The sequence below is a fragment of the Haliotis cracherodii genome, unplaced genomic scaffold (assembly GCF_022045235.1).
Source record: "Haliotis cracherodii isolate W230 unplaced genomic scaffold, xgHalCrac1.p SCAF_3, whole genome shotgun sequence".
In the NCBI taxonomy this organism is placed as follows: Eukaryota; Metazoa; Mollusca; class Gastropoda; order Lepetellida; family Haliotidae; genus Haliotis; species Haliotis cracherodii.
This window is the reverse complement of record NW_027266286.1, coordinates 45,698,308-45,715,113: the sequence shown is the minus strand read 5'-3', so window position 1 is coordinate 45,715,113 and position 16,806 is coordinate 45,698,308. Positions and strand designations below refer to the sequence as shown.

Below are 16,806 nucleotides of genomic sequence, written 5' to 3'. Positions count from 1 at the left end.
GAAGATTTGACGTAAGAGTCGTAGGTAGACTTGAGCACGTCAAAACATTTATGTGGAAACTTTTACGCTTTGATAACAGTATTAATTACCATTGTATGCACTTTTCTTAGGGATACTATATTGTAAATGGTATAGTCCAAAACTGTTTTAAATTGCCCAACGATTAATTTCATTAGAATTTCGAACATAACACGTAATTGAATAAGTTAATATATTTTAAATAATAATTATAAATTTAATATTTAAATAATTTGTTATTATAATGTTTAATATCCTTATTATTGCAATTGTCAATGCTTTTATTGTTAGCGTTGTGTATGAGTACATGTGATTTCGCATCTGAAATACACATATAATTGCATATACATCAATTTATCTTGCACTATGCAATTACATGTTTGTGTGGGTTGTCTAGTGTACATTGTAATAGCAAGTTTACCCAGCTGATACCCAGGTGGAGCATGTACTTCGTTAGATGTCAATCACTCAGTATATGGGTGTGTCTAAATCGAGTATTTCAGTAACTGTTCATATGCTGTAACAGAATGGTATTGTAGTATACTGTAACGTGAACGCAAGAGAAAAATCAGTCTCGATAAAAATGTCTCATTCTGTGTCACTCACACACAATATCAGTGTATGAAACAGAAACCAAATGAACTTTCTAAGCGTCATAATAAGACTGAAACGCGTGTTCATACATATATGTGTCGAGGTATTGCTGATAATTGTATATAAGGAACCAAAACAGAATACTTATATAAACTCTTTGATATATCAAACAGAGAATGTGTGATGAAATGTGTCTTTCATTATTATCAATATAAGAAATATTGCGGGTATTTGGGGTTGTGTGCTTTCACACGCGATAGGTTGTGCGAAGCAAGGGAGATAAATCTAACTGGGCTAGCTTCAGATATATTGTGTACGTTTCTATCTACTCCGCGCCAGAGTCGGTCCGCATACAAACAAAAGGTGAGCGAACTGTACCGCTGACAATGATACTGGGTGTAAAATATATACATACTAAATGTTCTTGAAACGTTGTGAATATCTGTCGACTGTCCAAAGCTCACTTCCAAATCAACAAAGACACTTATAAGACCATGTCTACATGTTTGAGCAACCAGAAGTTAACATTTGAATGGACATGAAGTCATAGAAAAGTAAATATCACATCTATGAAGAAAACGTAGTTATAACGTTATTCAAGTGTCACGATTTTCGACGAGGTAGAGAGATATATTTTCAAATAGATCATGTTCATTCTAACTATATTGCAAGGTGAATGAAAATTACGAGGTTGGAGATGTTGGCACCGGTGCTGCGCTTGTTCAGTCGCGAACTCACAAGTAGAGCCATTCTAATATAGACAATAATACTGAACGTATAGTTATACATGATGACACGTTGTGAATATATATCGACTCACTCTCTTATCTCCAGTAAAGTTTTTAATTGATTTTTTCAGCACTGTTTTAAATTCAAATATATGTCTATTAGATTATACTAGATTTGCTTAAACGACAACTATTGCTATTTATTACATACTTAACCTTAATGTCAGTTCATCTTGTCTGTCTTGTCAGAGATAAAAAGAATATGGAAGCGAAAAGAATTAAACAGTCACCGTAATCAATTCATCTATTGTAGGACAATAGTAACAGTATTATGAAGTGTCTACAACTAGAAATAAAACAGTTGTATTTTGTGTGGAACCATGCAGTTGATCTGATACAGGCAGTACTGCATGAAGTATTAGATAATACAACAGGACAACAGTCACATTAATGTTTTAGATAGTAAATAAATAAGTTTATGTTGTGATAAAACTAATTTTTATATTATACAGTTTATTTATGTTCATATAAAAAATGAAAGCATAATGCAATGGTCTTCACACATGTTGCCTTTGAAAACAAAAACAATGGTTATATTTGTGTCAATGAGACTGAGGTGATGTTATCTCCAGTATACAATACACAATGCAACAACTAGATCCTCGTTAAAAGTAGCAACTGCGAACTGTGATTCTTGAAAATGACAAACTGTAAAAATCGAAAGTTAATTTAGTGCTAGGATTCTGTATTAAAGAAAGATTATGCATGATTGTATAGTACTACCATATCGTTCTGTATTATTTAATTGTGTATTTATTCCTTAATTGAACGATGTTATTTGAACTGCACCAATAACTAATATATGCATATAGAAATTGTGAAATAATCAAATAAACAAAAACAAATTATCTTATTTGAAGGATATCAGATAATTAATAAACAAACGATTTAGCTTGTGTGATTATGTCTAAGATTGTTGTCATTGTATGTTATATGTGCATAGCCTGTCTGGGTTGCATGTTATGGTTATTAAATTTACATTATTTGCGCTTTCACATCAGTTTTAAAACACTAATTCTTTTCCCCAACGTGTTATTTATTGCCATGAAAACACCTGATTTTCAACATAGTAATGTTTAGAACACTGTCAACACTTAACACACGTTCAACAACATATAAATTTTCTCATTCTGTTCTGTTTATATACAGCCTATTACCTTAGTTGACAGACGGGAAAATTTATTGCAGACAAATTTTCAAAAGCAATTAACATGAGAGATTAACGTTCTTTGAAGCAAGCTGTAATAAATATCGCTGGTTGTGAGAAGGAAAGTGTGGCTTGGGCGTTCAGTGCAGGATAAATGCAACACATGTGGTGCTAATCACTTTGTACAATAAGAAAGCACTATGCATGTACTTGCACAAGGTTATACAAGACAGTGTTGCCATTATATTAAATATTATTATTTTAGCGTAGACAATACAGTCCTGAACAAAACAACATATTTTGAAGGAATTTAAGTGTGAGATATGGATGAATATTTTTCTCACTGTTCCATTTGTGATGTATTAGAATTAATTCATTCCTAATACTATGTTATCTTTTTCACGTGTAAATGGAATAATAATTATATAGAAAAATATATCATTATATTTCTTAACAATTATAGAATTCTTGTAAATTAATTATTTCGTAATTGATACAAGTTTAAACGAGAATATAACGACTTTAGTGTGCATTAAAAGTTTATTTCGAATTAACGTGTGAGATTCGTGTTGCTAATTGAAACAATTGTGAAACATTTTTATCTTTTAACTTAACTATCTCATGAATTATTCTGCAAAATTTGTGTGATATCTGAACAGAATAAAGTCGAATTAATCATTACTTCCAATGTTACGGCTTACAAACACATCATACTAAAATGTAAGTTTATCACATATATTTTTATTTGTACCAATAATATATTATTGCCTCTTAATATTTACGTAAATCGAGTATTATCTAATGAAATAATTTACATACTTTTCGAAATTATCCAAGATTTGTACCCAACGCGCATACATTTCTCTCCACACATAATACGTGAACAAAATCGTTTTAGAAAATATTACAAAAACATCATGGCCTAAAGTTTGAAAAAGTGTAATCACTAACATTTGTTCAGATAATTTCGAGTTCAATTAAAAAAACCACATTTAACACCAGGAGGGTGCAATTGATTTTTTATACGATCCATAACATGACATATTGTAAACAGTTACCCAAAATATATAGTCCATTATTTCACACTTCTAAAAAATAATCTACAATCATATTAACCCTACTTGACCTCGAAAAAAATATATTTGTGTAATCGAACAGCCCCAAGTCCCAGTTGTGTCACTACAGTCGACATGGAGATCAACAGACGTGATAAATAGAAAAAACTGTGAATCAAAATCTAATAATAGTTGTATGTGATTTGCTTATTTTTTGCACGACGTCTTGAAATTACAGTTTGTCAACATACACACACTCAACAAAATTTAGCAAAACTGTTGGTAAATGTTTCCATTAAAAAGTTATATAAAATCAATTAAAATGTTTACTTAATGCATGATTTGAATAAGATCGTATTATGTTACCATGGCAACTCGATCTCAGGGAAAGTAAAACCTCTGTCCTGATTTATCAGTCTGGCCGTGGCGTAGCGTTGTATGCATCTTATCGGGCAGGCATCGACAATCTTATTAAAGCACATATTATAAGTTGCCCTTACTTAATTCAACACCGGTACTCTCGGCAGCCACGTTGAAGGGACCACCCAGGACTTTATAGCGGCAAGCTTATCTGTAATATCGAAATAATGTATATAAGTAGAGAGGCCACCGGGTGACGGGAGATGGAGCAGAACCTCACACAATCTTTGTGGCCACTTTTATCCCGGCTCGAGTTGCTGACGCGATGCTATCTGTGTGTCGTGAGGCAGGGATGGAGAGCAGCGAGACTGTCGTCATCTACTCCGGGTATAGCCTCCATCTCCACACTACCCGGCATGGGATAACACCTCGTTCAATTTGTCAAGTTGCCCGCTCCATAAATCATTGCCAACAACCCTGCCTCAGCCTGTGTTGTGATGCCGCTTCCTGTGTCGGTCTCCGTTTGGGGTCTCGACTTCAGCATCCCCTACAACATTGTCAGCCACAAAGTGTACTTCATTGTCTCTACATTACATGATGCCACGCCATTATTCCCCAGGAAACACCACGAAACTGGCCTCCAGTCTGTGCGGCGTACACGCCGTCCACGAGAACCATGGCGTGTAGGCTGTCACCATCATTGTTCCTCACTCAGCACTTTACTCTCCTTTTTCTGGTTATAGCTGTTTATCATACTTCTAAGTGTACTCATTGAACGGACAGGTAGATGAACGAGTGTTGATTGTATATATGTGTTCTATTAAGCAGTGTGTATTCCCACTTCTACTCATGTCCTATCATGGAAATAGCTCTACCCACATAATTGTATTGATAGACTTCTACCCACATAATTGTATTGATAGACTTCTACCCACATAATTATATTGATAGACTTGTACTCATGCCCTATCATGGAAATATCTCAACCAATGTCCTGTAGTGGACATACTCCTTCCCACATAATTATATTGATATACTTCTACCCACATAATTATATTGATATACTTGTTCTCATGCCCTATCATGGAAATATCTCAACCAATGTCCTGAGTGGACATATTCCTTCCCACGTGATTATATTGATATACTTCTACCCACATAATTATATTGATAGACTTGTTTTCATGCCCTATCACAGAACTATCTCAACCAATGTCCTGTAGTGGACATATTCCTTCCCATATAATTATATTTATATACTTCTACTCACTACCTATCATGGAAATATCTCAACCAATGTCCTGTAGTGGACATATTCATTCCCATATAATTATATTGATGTACTTCTACTCACATCCTATCATGGAACTATTTCTACCAATGTCCTTTAGTGGACATTTTCCTCCTAATATCATATTTCAATGTACTTCTATTCATATCCTATCATGGAAATATCTCAACCGATGTCCTGTAGTGGACAAATTCCTTCCCATATAATTATATTTATATACTTCTATTCATGCCCTATCATTTAAATACCTCTGCCTATGTCTTGTACTGGACATATTTCTACCCATATAATTATATTTATATACTTCTATTCATGCCCTATCATTTAAATACCTCTGCCCATGTCCTGTACTGGACATATTTCTACCCATATAATTATATTTATATACTTCTATTCATGCCCTATCATTTAAATACCTCTGCCTATGTCTTGTACTGGACATATTTCTACCCATATAATTATATTTATATACTTCTATTCATGCCCTATCATTTAAATACCTCTGCCCATGTCCTGTACTGGACATATTTCTACTCATATAGTTATATTGATAGACTTGTACTCATGCCCTATGATGGAAATATCCCTACCCATGTCATGTGGTGGATATACGTCTACCCATATCAGGGGGCACGGGTGGCCCAGTCGTCTCAGGCGCCGCGATTCGCTGACCAGAGTTGCGTCCCGTGGGCACGCAAGAAACCCGGTTTCTAGGTTTGTCAGCATCATACCCGTGCTCGTGGGTTTCACCGAAGTAGTAAACGGCCTGCATCACTTCGGGCTTTACTCCCACATTAATTTGACACGCCGTGATATATGCCGGAATACTGTTTAAAGCCACGTTAAACCAAACTCACTCACCCACTCTATCCATAACATACTTATATTAATATACACTATTTATGCCCTATCATAGACATATCTCAACCCATGTCTTGTAGTGGACATATTTCTACCCATATAATTATATTGATATACTTCTATTTATGTCCTATCATGGAAATATCTCTGCCCAATGTCCTATATTTTGTAAACCCATAACCATGTACAATGTTGGATATACCCCCGATATTCCGCTACCCATGTCACTCAATCAATCTTTATTCATGGTACTAGTGACGCCAAACGCCTAATAGTTCGTTGTCTGGGGCGTGTTAAAAATTCATACATTTCTTAGTTTCACAGCATGATAAATGAAATAATTTACAAAATGTGTTACCATTGGGATTGTGGTAGAAATAGTTTATTAAGATATTTTGCTCTTAAATCATTATACACTAGTCATACACATAAAAAGTGATATTCATTTTCAGTACAGTTAGTTTTTAAAATCCCACAAAGTAGGAATACCTACATATCTGCCTGTTTCAATAAATCGTGAAAGAGCTCTGCTAAACATATGTAGAGTTACACTTAATAGGTAAGGTTCTAGTATTACAGTATTCTAAAATGTAATGAAGTATTTTGCTTTTCTACCCATGTCTTATAATGGGTATACTCTTTCCTCTGTCATCTAACATATTTACATATAGGCGCCAAAGCCTATCAGATCCTAAGCTCTAATCTGTGACCTATACTACCAAATTATCACCTTAGAAGGGGCCCTACACTGCCCCTTCCTCATCTGTATTGACCCCACTTTTCCCCATCCTGGCCCTACTCTGTCCCACCATCACCTATACCGGCCCTACTCTACCCCACCATCACTTATACTGGCCCTACCCTGTCCCACCATCACCTATACTGGCCCTACTCTACCCCACCATCACTTATACAGGCCCTACTCTGTCCCACCATCACCTATACCGGCCCTACTCTACCCCACCATCACTTATACTGGCCCTACCCTGTCCCACCATCACCTATACTGGCCCTACTCTACCCCACCATCACTTATACAGGCCCTACTCTGTCCCACCATCACCTATACCGGCCCTACTCTACCCCACCATCACTTATACTGGCCCTACCCTGTCCCACCATCACTTATACTGGCCCTACTCTGTCCCACCATCACCTATACTGGCCCTACTCTGTCCCACCATCACCTATACTGGCCCTACTCTGTCCCACCATCACCTATACTGGCCCTACTCTGTCCAACCATCACTTATACTGGCCCTACTCTGTCCCACCATCACCTATACTGGCCCTACTCTGTCCCACCATCACCTATACTGGCCCTACCCTGTCCCACCATCACCTATACTGGCCCTACTCTGTCCCACCATCACTTATACTGGCCCTACTCTGGCCAACCATCACCTATACTGGCCCTACTCTGTCCCACCATCACCTATACCGGCCCTACTCTGTCCCACCATCACTTATACAGGCCCTACCCTGTCCCACCATCACCTATACTGGCCCTACTCTGTCCCACCATCACCTATACTGGCCCTACTCTGTTCCACCATCACTTATACCGGCCCTACTCTGTCCCACCATCACCCATCCTGGCCCTACTCTGTCCCACCATCACCTATACTGGCCCTACTCTGTCCCACCATCACTTATACTGGCCCTACTCTGTCCCACCATCACTTATACTGGCCCTACTCTGTCCCACCATCACCTATACCGGCCCTACTCTGTCCCACCATCACTTATACAGGCCCTACCCTGTCCCACCATCACCTATACTGGCCCTACTCTGTCCCACCATCACCTATACCGGCCCTACTCTGTCCCACCATCACTTATACAGGCCCTACCCTGTCCCACCATCACCTATACTGGCCCTACTCTGTCCCACCATCACCTATACTGGCCCTACTCTGTTCCACCATCACTTATACAGGCCCTACTCTACCCCACCATCACCCATCCTCGCCCTACTCTGTCCCACCATCATCCATCCTGGCCCTACTCTGCCCCACATCAGCTACACTCGCCCTACTCTGGCCCACCATCACCTATACTGGCCGTACTCTGTCCCATCATCATCTATACTAGTCCTTCTCTACCCCACCATCACCAATACTGGCCCTACTCTGCCCCACATCAGCTACACTCGCCCTACTCTGGCCAACCATCACCTATACTGGCCCTACTCTGTCCCACCATCACCTATACTGGCCCTACTCTGTCCCACCATCACCAATACTGGCCCTACTCTGTCCCATCATCACCAATACTGGCCCTAGTCTGTCCCACCATCACCCATCCCCGGCCTTACTCTGTCCAACCAATCACCTATATTGGCCCTACTTTGCCCAACCATCATCTATACTGGCCCTACTCTGTCCCATCATCACTAATTCTGTCCCTAGTCTGTCCCACCATCACTAATCCTGGCCCTGCTCTGTCCGGCCATCACCCATCCTGGCCCTACTCTGTCCCACCATCACCCATCCTGGCCCTACTCTGTCCAACCATCATCCATCCTGGCCCTACTCTGTCCGGCCAACACCTATACCGGCCCTACTCTGTCCCACCATCACCCATCCTGGCCCTACTCTGTCCCACCATCACCCATCCTGGCACTACTCTGTCCCACCATCACCCATCCTGGCACTACTCTGTCCCACCATCACCCATCCTGGCCCTACTCTGTCCCACCATCTGCCATCCTGGCCCTACTCTGTCCCACCGTCACCCATCCTGGCACTACTCTGGCCCACCATCACCTATACTGACGCTTCTCTTCCCTCTGTCACCTACACTGACCCTCCTCTTCTCTCTATCACTTACACTGACCCTCCGCTTCTCTCTATCACCTACACTGACCCTCCTCTTCTCTCTATCACCTACACCGACCTTACTCTTCACTCTATCACCTACACCGACCTTACTCTTCCCACCATCACCTCTACTGACCCTTCTCTTCCCTCTATCACCCACACTGACCCTTCTCTTCCCACCATCACCTCCACTGACCCTTCTCTTCCCTCCACCCCATACACTGACCCTTCTCTTCCCACCATCACCTCTACTGGCCCTTCTCTTCCCACCATCACCTCTACTGACCCTTCTCTTCCCTCTATCACCCACACTGACCCTTCTCTTCCCACCATCACCTCCACTGACCCTTCTCTTCCCTCCACCCAATACACTGACCCTTCTCTTCCCACCATCACCTCCACTGACCCTACTCTTCCCTCCACCCCATACACTGACCCTTCTCTTCCCACCATCACCTCTACTGGCCCTTCTCTTCCAACCATCACCTACACTGACCCTACTCTTCCCTCCACCCCATACACTGACCCTTCTCTTCCCACCATCACCTCCACTGACCCTCCTCTTCCCTCCACCCCATACACTGACCCTTCTCTTCCCACCATCACCTCTACTGACCCTTCTCTTCCCTCTATCACCCACACCGACCTTACTCTTCCCACCATCACCTACACCGACCTTACTCTTCCCTCCACCCCATACACTGACCCTTCTCTTCCCACCATCACCTACACTGACCCTACTCTTCCCTTTGTCACCTATACTGGCACTACTTTTCCTTACTATCACCTATAATGACCCTTCTCTGCCCTCCATCCTCCATTCTGGACCCGACTCCTCCCCTCCAACCCCTATATCAGCTTTACTCTGCTCCGTCATTCCCTGTGCTAGTCTGCCCTTCGAACTGGTAGTGTGACGTGACGGGCAAGGGGATGTGACAATGTTCAGTGACGGTCACACCGAGCTGTCAGCTACCTGTTGTCGTCGCCGCCGCTTGTCTCAAGTAGTTAGTGTTGGAGAGCTCTGTGGCAATATCTGTATGGCTGAAGGTTGACAGCCCGTCTACACTCCCCTCCCGTCGCCCCATCAGATGATGTTTCAAGTTTCAATAGAAATATATTTAAATGTAATCCCGTGTCTCAGTAATTTATATCCCCGTTGTTCTGCTACTTTGAGGAAGAGAATACAAGTAATGTAGAATAAAACGACGAGGACACAACGTTTTGTATGCTGAATGCTGGATAAGATATAGTTTACTGGAATGTTAATATTCTTAAGTAAGTCCATTCATAAGGAATGGTGAAATATCAATTGATGATTTTCGAATTTTAGATTAATATAGGTTTCTACAGGATATGTCATGAAAATGGTTCTCGTTATAAACTACATCTTATCTCAAGATACACACATGAAATAGCGTTAAACGTTTCGGATATTTATGGAATATTACTCATCCACTATTGTGAATTAGTCAACTCTTATGTATAATATTGTGTATTATTATTATTGTGTCAGTGAAACAAATCCTCACCTTAAAAAATATAATTGCTTTTTAAGAAATGACTTATAGAAAACATATTCATCATTCCACATTTCACAAAAAGCAAATTGGTATTCTTTGAAGAAAATATTAAACATACTGGTAATTTACGACACAATATACGAACAAATGGAAAACTTGCATTCAGAGTCTTAAGTCATTGTATCTATCATGTAAATAAGCCTACACATATATTGTGTCCCCAGATATTGTCAATAACTACAGATTAATAATCATGATAGTGGATTAAGTACCCAATGTGAATATAATATGGGTTTACATTTCTAAGAAGAGAGAAGAAAAATGTATATACACATCACAGTTTCTCTTATATTTTCACTGTGTTTCAATCAATTTGTTACAGTAAAATAATATGTTGCCTAGTATGGTTATGTGTGAAATAAATATATTATCGTGTTATTGTTGATGTAAAAATTATCCGTAAGTCACAATTGTTTGTTGACAAAAGTGAGATACATACCACCGTGACCGCGACACAAACCTGTGACTTTCTGACTGTCTCTGACAGATGGAAATCCAAGGGTATGACGTCACTGACAGATCTGACAAGCAAGGCTAGACTCCCTGTGGGACACTGGTGTCTAATTGTAAATATATATGAATACATGTGAGTATATTCGATCATTTTCTCCCAGGTTGAGTGGAGACAGATACGGAGCTTATCATCTTATTATCAAATTATTGATCATATTTATGGTCATAATAAATTGACTTTTTCTCTCGAGAATATCAAAATAGATATTAATGCAAATAATCTACTAATCATTCTCATAGGCTATCGAGACGTTTTGGGGTCAGGACATGCTTACCCTGTATGAACACATGGTGTTATCACTGATTTCAATTGATCTTCTCATAATATCATCACCACCTTTTACGTCCAATGACGTAATGAGCTGTTCTGCATAAGCAGAATTAACTATGTTGTGTAATAGCAGAATGAACTGTGGAGAATTAGCAGATAAATGGTTGTCTATCAGCAGAATGAACTGGTGTATATTAGCAGATTGAACTGGTGTCTATTAACAGAATGAACTGGTGTCTATTAACAGAATGAACTGGTGTCTATTAACAGAATGAACTGGTGTCTATTAGCAGAATGAACAGTTCTGTAATAGCAGAATGAACTGTGGAGAATTAGCAGATGAACTGAGGTGTATTAGCAGAATGAACGGTTGACTGCCAGCAGAATGAACTGGTGACTATTAACAGAATGAACTGGTGTCTGTTAGCAGAATGAACAGTTGTGTAATAGCAGAATGAACTGTGGAGAATTAGCAGATGAACTGAGGTATATTAGCAGAATGAACGGTTGACTGCCAGCAGAATAACTGGTGACTATTAACAGAATGAACTGGTGTCTGTTAGCAGAATGATCTGGTGTCTATTAGTAGAATAAATTGGTGTCTGTTAGCAGAATTAACTGGTGTCTATTAACAGAATAAACTGGTGTCTGTTAGCAGAATGATCTGGTGTCTATTAGTAGAATAAATTGGTGTCTATTAGTAGAATAAATTGGTGTCTATTAACAGAATGAACTGGTGTCTATTAGCAGAATAAACTGGTGTCTGTTAGCAGAATGATCTGGTGTCTATTAGTAGAATAAATTGGTGTCTTTTAGCAGAATAAATTGGTGTCTATTAGCAGAATAAACTGGTGTCAATTAGCAGAATGATCTGGTGTCTATTAGCAGAATAAATTGGTGTCTATTAGCAGACTAATTTGGTGTCTATTAGCAGAATACACTGGTGTCTATTAGCAGAATGATCTGGTGTCCATTAACAGAATGACCTGGTGTCTATTAACAGAATAAACTGGTGTCTGTTAGCAGAATACACTGGTGTCTATTAGCAGAATGATCTGGTGTCTATTAACAGAATGATCTGGTGTTTTTTAGCAGAAGAATAAACTGGTGTCTGTTAGCAGAATGATCTGGTGTCTATTAGTAGAATAAATTGGTGTCTGTTAGCAGAATAAATTGGTGTCTATTAGCAGAATAAACTGGTGTCTATTAGCAAAATGATCTGGTGTCTATTAGCAGAATGAACGGGTGTGTATTAACAGAATGAACTGGCGTCTGTTAGCAGAATAAACTGTGGTGTATTGCAGATGAACACCGCAGTGTATTCTACTACTGTGGTGTAATTGTAGAATACACTGCGGTATATTAGCAGAATCAGCTGTGGTGTAATTGTAGAATACACTGCGGTGTATTAGCAGAATGAGCTGTGGTGTAATTGTAGAATACAATGCGGTGTATTAGCAGAATGAACTGTGGTGTGGTAGCACATTGATTTGTTGTTGACGAATGAAATTTTGTGTATTGAGACAGAGTGAAATATGGTGTATTAGCAGAATAAACTTTTGTGTGTCGGTAGAATGATTTGTTATCTATTAGCAGAATAAACTGTTATGTATTAGCAGAATGAGCTCTTGTCTATTTGCACTGTGAGTTGTCGTTATATTCTGTGCTTGTTCGTTTCTTCGCTTTACTGCTCCAGGTATTCCTTAAACACTCCTCTCCCCACAGCAAGATGTCCTCCCTCCCTAAACGCGGTCAGATGTACCCCTCCCTGTAGCCAGATCTCTTCCCTCCTAACAGTCAGATGCGTCCCCTCCCTGTAGCAAGACCTCTCCCCTCCCAACCGTCAGAGGTGTCCCCACCATGTAGCCAGATCTCTCCCCTCCGAACAGTCAGATGCGTCCCCTCTCTGTAGCAAGATCTCTCCCACCCTAACCGTCAGTGGTGTTCCCACCATGTAGCCAGATCTCTCCACCCCTACCCCCCAATAGGCAGATGTGTCCCCTCCCTGTAGCAAGACCTCTCCCCTCCCAACCGTCAGGTGTGTCCCCTCCCTGTATCCAGAACTCTCCCCTCCGAACAGTCAGATGTGTCCCTTCTCTGTAGCAAGATCTCTCCCTCCTTACCGTCAGATGTGCCTCATCCCTGTAGCCAGATCTCTTCCATTCTAACAGTCAGGGGCGCCCTCCCCGACGCCAGATCCCACCCCACATAGCTGTGTCTTTCTTGATTGAAAACGCTGCAAAGTCGTACACAGATAGCAAACATTATTTTGTCTAAAACCAATTTGAGAATTGATGTTCCCCGTCATTGAGTAATTAATAGGGCTTGATTGTTGCTAAACTCGCTGCTCGAGAAGTGTCGGACCTTGCACAATGTCCAGCGTTTCATCTGGGTGTTTGTCCGAGCATGCTGTTGTACCCGGGGTGTTTGTCTACGGGTGTCGGGTGTCCGGGGCGGGGATGGTGGTCGCTCTAGAGTATCTAAGTATTGCCTCGTTAGCAGCGCAAGTTAGGGAGTTGTCGCTACCTGGAGCCGGCCGAGGGAGGAGGACTAATTACCCTGTATTGACTGTTCGTGTCAAGGTGTAGCGACGCCGCTAGTTAGAGTTTCTGCTTCTTCAATGCAAGCCCAGCAAAATGTTACAGTGTGTTTAATGGCGGAGCCAGTCGCTGCCCTGGAGGACTAAACGATCTTCTCTGCTGTGTGTCTGTCTAAATGATTCGCTCTCTCTAGCCTCCAGTGTTTGTTTTAGCGGTCCGCATTCTCCCCGCTATTGTCACAAGTGTGAAGAAGAGCCACCGACCACAAAGATCGGGCAATAAGTACCAGCGACTTTCAGACACTCGCCAGACGACACGACTACCAAAATATTGTAATTTACCCCTAATGATATTGACAATTTGGAGAAAAACCGCGAGAAACTCGTGGGTGATAGGGGCCGAGTAGATGGAGGTATTGTAACCTACATTTACTACATACAGGGGAACTGTGGACGGAGAGAGTGTCAGTGGAAGGGGTAACAATATAGGGGTACAGGGTCGGGGGAGGGGGAGGGGGAGGGGGTGGAGGGGTATCAGCTAGCAGGGTGGTCCTTAAATGTAGCAAGTTAAAATATGTTAGCTTGTCGAAAACAATCTGTAATATCGCAACCAGAGTACAAAAAGACAGATATGAGTCAATATTGTGATAGGCGGGGCACTGTCCCCGGCTTCAAGTGACCATCTGCAGCCGACAACCCTCCGTCGCTGTCAGGGGTAACCTCATGCGCAGGAAGTCAGCGCGTGATGTAATCAATGGCGCCATCTTGCAGTCATGGTCTCCATGCTCGAACTGACACGTCCAAACTGTGTATGTGTGACGGTAATAATGACATGTCGTATAATTAAGAGTTAAAGCAGTCATTTGAATGATCTTTCCTACCTACTATACCAGGCAGATGATGTGTGCCTAGGCGGCGTTGGGAGGCGGTGTACTCGGTGCCTGGCATCCAAGGCTCAGGACACTTCGCCATTGTGTCTCCACAATCTGCACGCTCGCATCATGCTCCTGGAAAATGGCTCGGATCAACGGGGCACACATTTGACATGATTTATTTTTTTACCGAATAATGTTGACATTTTCCTGAACTAAGAACCAAGCAAAATGTTTGTTCGTATCATCGGGACACGTGTGTCTCATATGTAACACTTGCAACGCCAACTCGCCATGACACGAGACGGCGGCCTCCATGGTGAGATAGTTTATACAGATGTGGTGAATATATTTAGGTTCGTGTCAGGGTGGACGTGTTGGTTATACACAGTTGTGTAGTACGTCAGGTTTCAAATAGACGCAAATGCCGCTGTAAAACCAATCAACACAAATAGAAAGATGCAGATGTCAATGTCGTTCAGATATCCAAGATGTCATGTCTCCCTCCCACGTAAAATATAAAACGTCTCTCTTCCTGCTTAACACTTCTGACGTTGTGATGGTAATTCCCTTTTAAAAGACTTAAGGGATTAGTGAGAGTTTTACCGCAGAAGAAGCACCTTAAGTGATACAGTAAGATGGTGGTTGAAGCAAACGTCCACATTAATTACCCACTAAATGTAGGTTCCGAGCGCTCAGCCTATATACGGATATATACGGTATTGCCAACGTCCAATCTTTAGTCTTCATCACAAGGGGATACAACTTGGACATCGCATACAGGATGCTCGAGTTGAGCCCCATTAAGAACTGAGATTGCATGATGCAAATACTTAGTCAGCTATGACATGATGTGTTCCATACCTCATCGCTATTGCCATAGTTACCAGATGCTGCTGTTTCGCCTAATAAATCACATGCCATCCATTACAAAAACCTTTTGAAGTTAACTCGATTAATCTTTGACGGATTGATTAATCGACAGTTACAAGGCTTTGACACAACAATCAGTTTGTGAAATATAACATGTACCTTTACCTGTATAACCTTCGTTGTATACTTAATCATTTCTGCGGAGAATTGGGAAGTCCAGTTGTTCATGCGTTATCGTTCAACGCCGATTTACTTGGTTCGATTCCCTATATATGAATAACATGGAGAGCTTGATAAATACTGCCAGAAGCGTCTCGCTCAATTACGCCACGTCTAGACAGAGGCAGTATTTCTTCAGTATATACCTATTTACTGCAAAACGCAGAGTCAATCATAACATTGTTGACTCTAGTACATTAAACCATATGCTAAATAGAGATTTTAATGCCCATATCGTTCAACATCGAATCCCTCGTAGTGGGTGTGCATAAAATGTGACTAAGGAAATAGCTCATGGATGTCAATGAACATATGAACATACCAAATAGCCTCTGCATATGTATCACGCCAATATTAAAGTAAAATGCATCTGATTCCTGGCAAGTCGGACCACGGGCACCATCGGTCAAACATCATCCATGTTTCCAGTAAAAGTGACCAGTTCAACGTATACATGGAGACAATAGATCAAGAAATGCATTTGTTCTCCATATATTTATAACGGTGTGCGTCATTTTATCACGCATTCATTGACAGTTGCCTTGCAATGGCAATATATGTTGTGCACATTTGCCATACATTGGCACAGTTGCTATGCATTCTTTACACAGTTGCTGCTCAGTTGATATAAAGGTGATCTGCAGCTGGGGTGCAGTTAATAAAACGTGTATATATTGTAGACGTACACTTTATATAATGTCATATGATAGATGTTCAGATCTTTTTTGATTAAATAGTTATACAGCTGTTTTACAGTTTTGTCTGTAAAACTCCGTGTGAGCAGTCACGGTACAACTTTTTTGCTCTGTTGGTGCCAATGAAATGTATATATGTGTTGCTCTGTTGGTGCCAGTGAAAGGTATATACATGTATGTGTTGCTCTGTTGGTGCCAGTGAAATGTATATATGTGTTGCTCTGTTGGTGCCAGTGAAAGGTATATACATGTATGTGTAAATCTGTTGGGGCCACTGAAATGTATATATGTGTTCCTCTGGGTGCCGT

The 16,806-nt window shown here is 40.8% G+C and overlaps 1 protein-coding gene across 1 annotated transcript in view; it reads left to right on the top strand.

Annotated features, from left to right (window-relative positions):
• The window catches only part of LOC139475462 (adhesive plaque matrix protein-like), a 28,259-nt gene extending 18,409 nt beyond the window's left edge, over nucleotides 1–9,850 (top strand). Inside the window, exon 2 of the mRNA XM_071258669.1 lies at nucleotides 7,155–9,850. Coding sequence (XP_071114770.1) covers nucleotides 7,155–9,850 — 2,696 coding nt within the window. The remainder of the gene's footprint in view (nucleotides 1–7,154) is intronic.
• The last annotated feature ends 6,956 nt before the right edge of the window (nucleotides 9,851–16,806 follow it).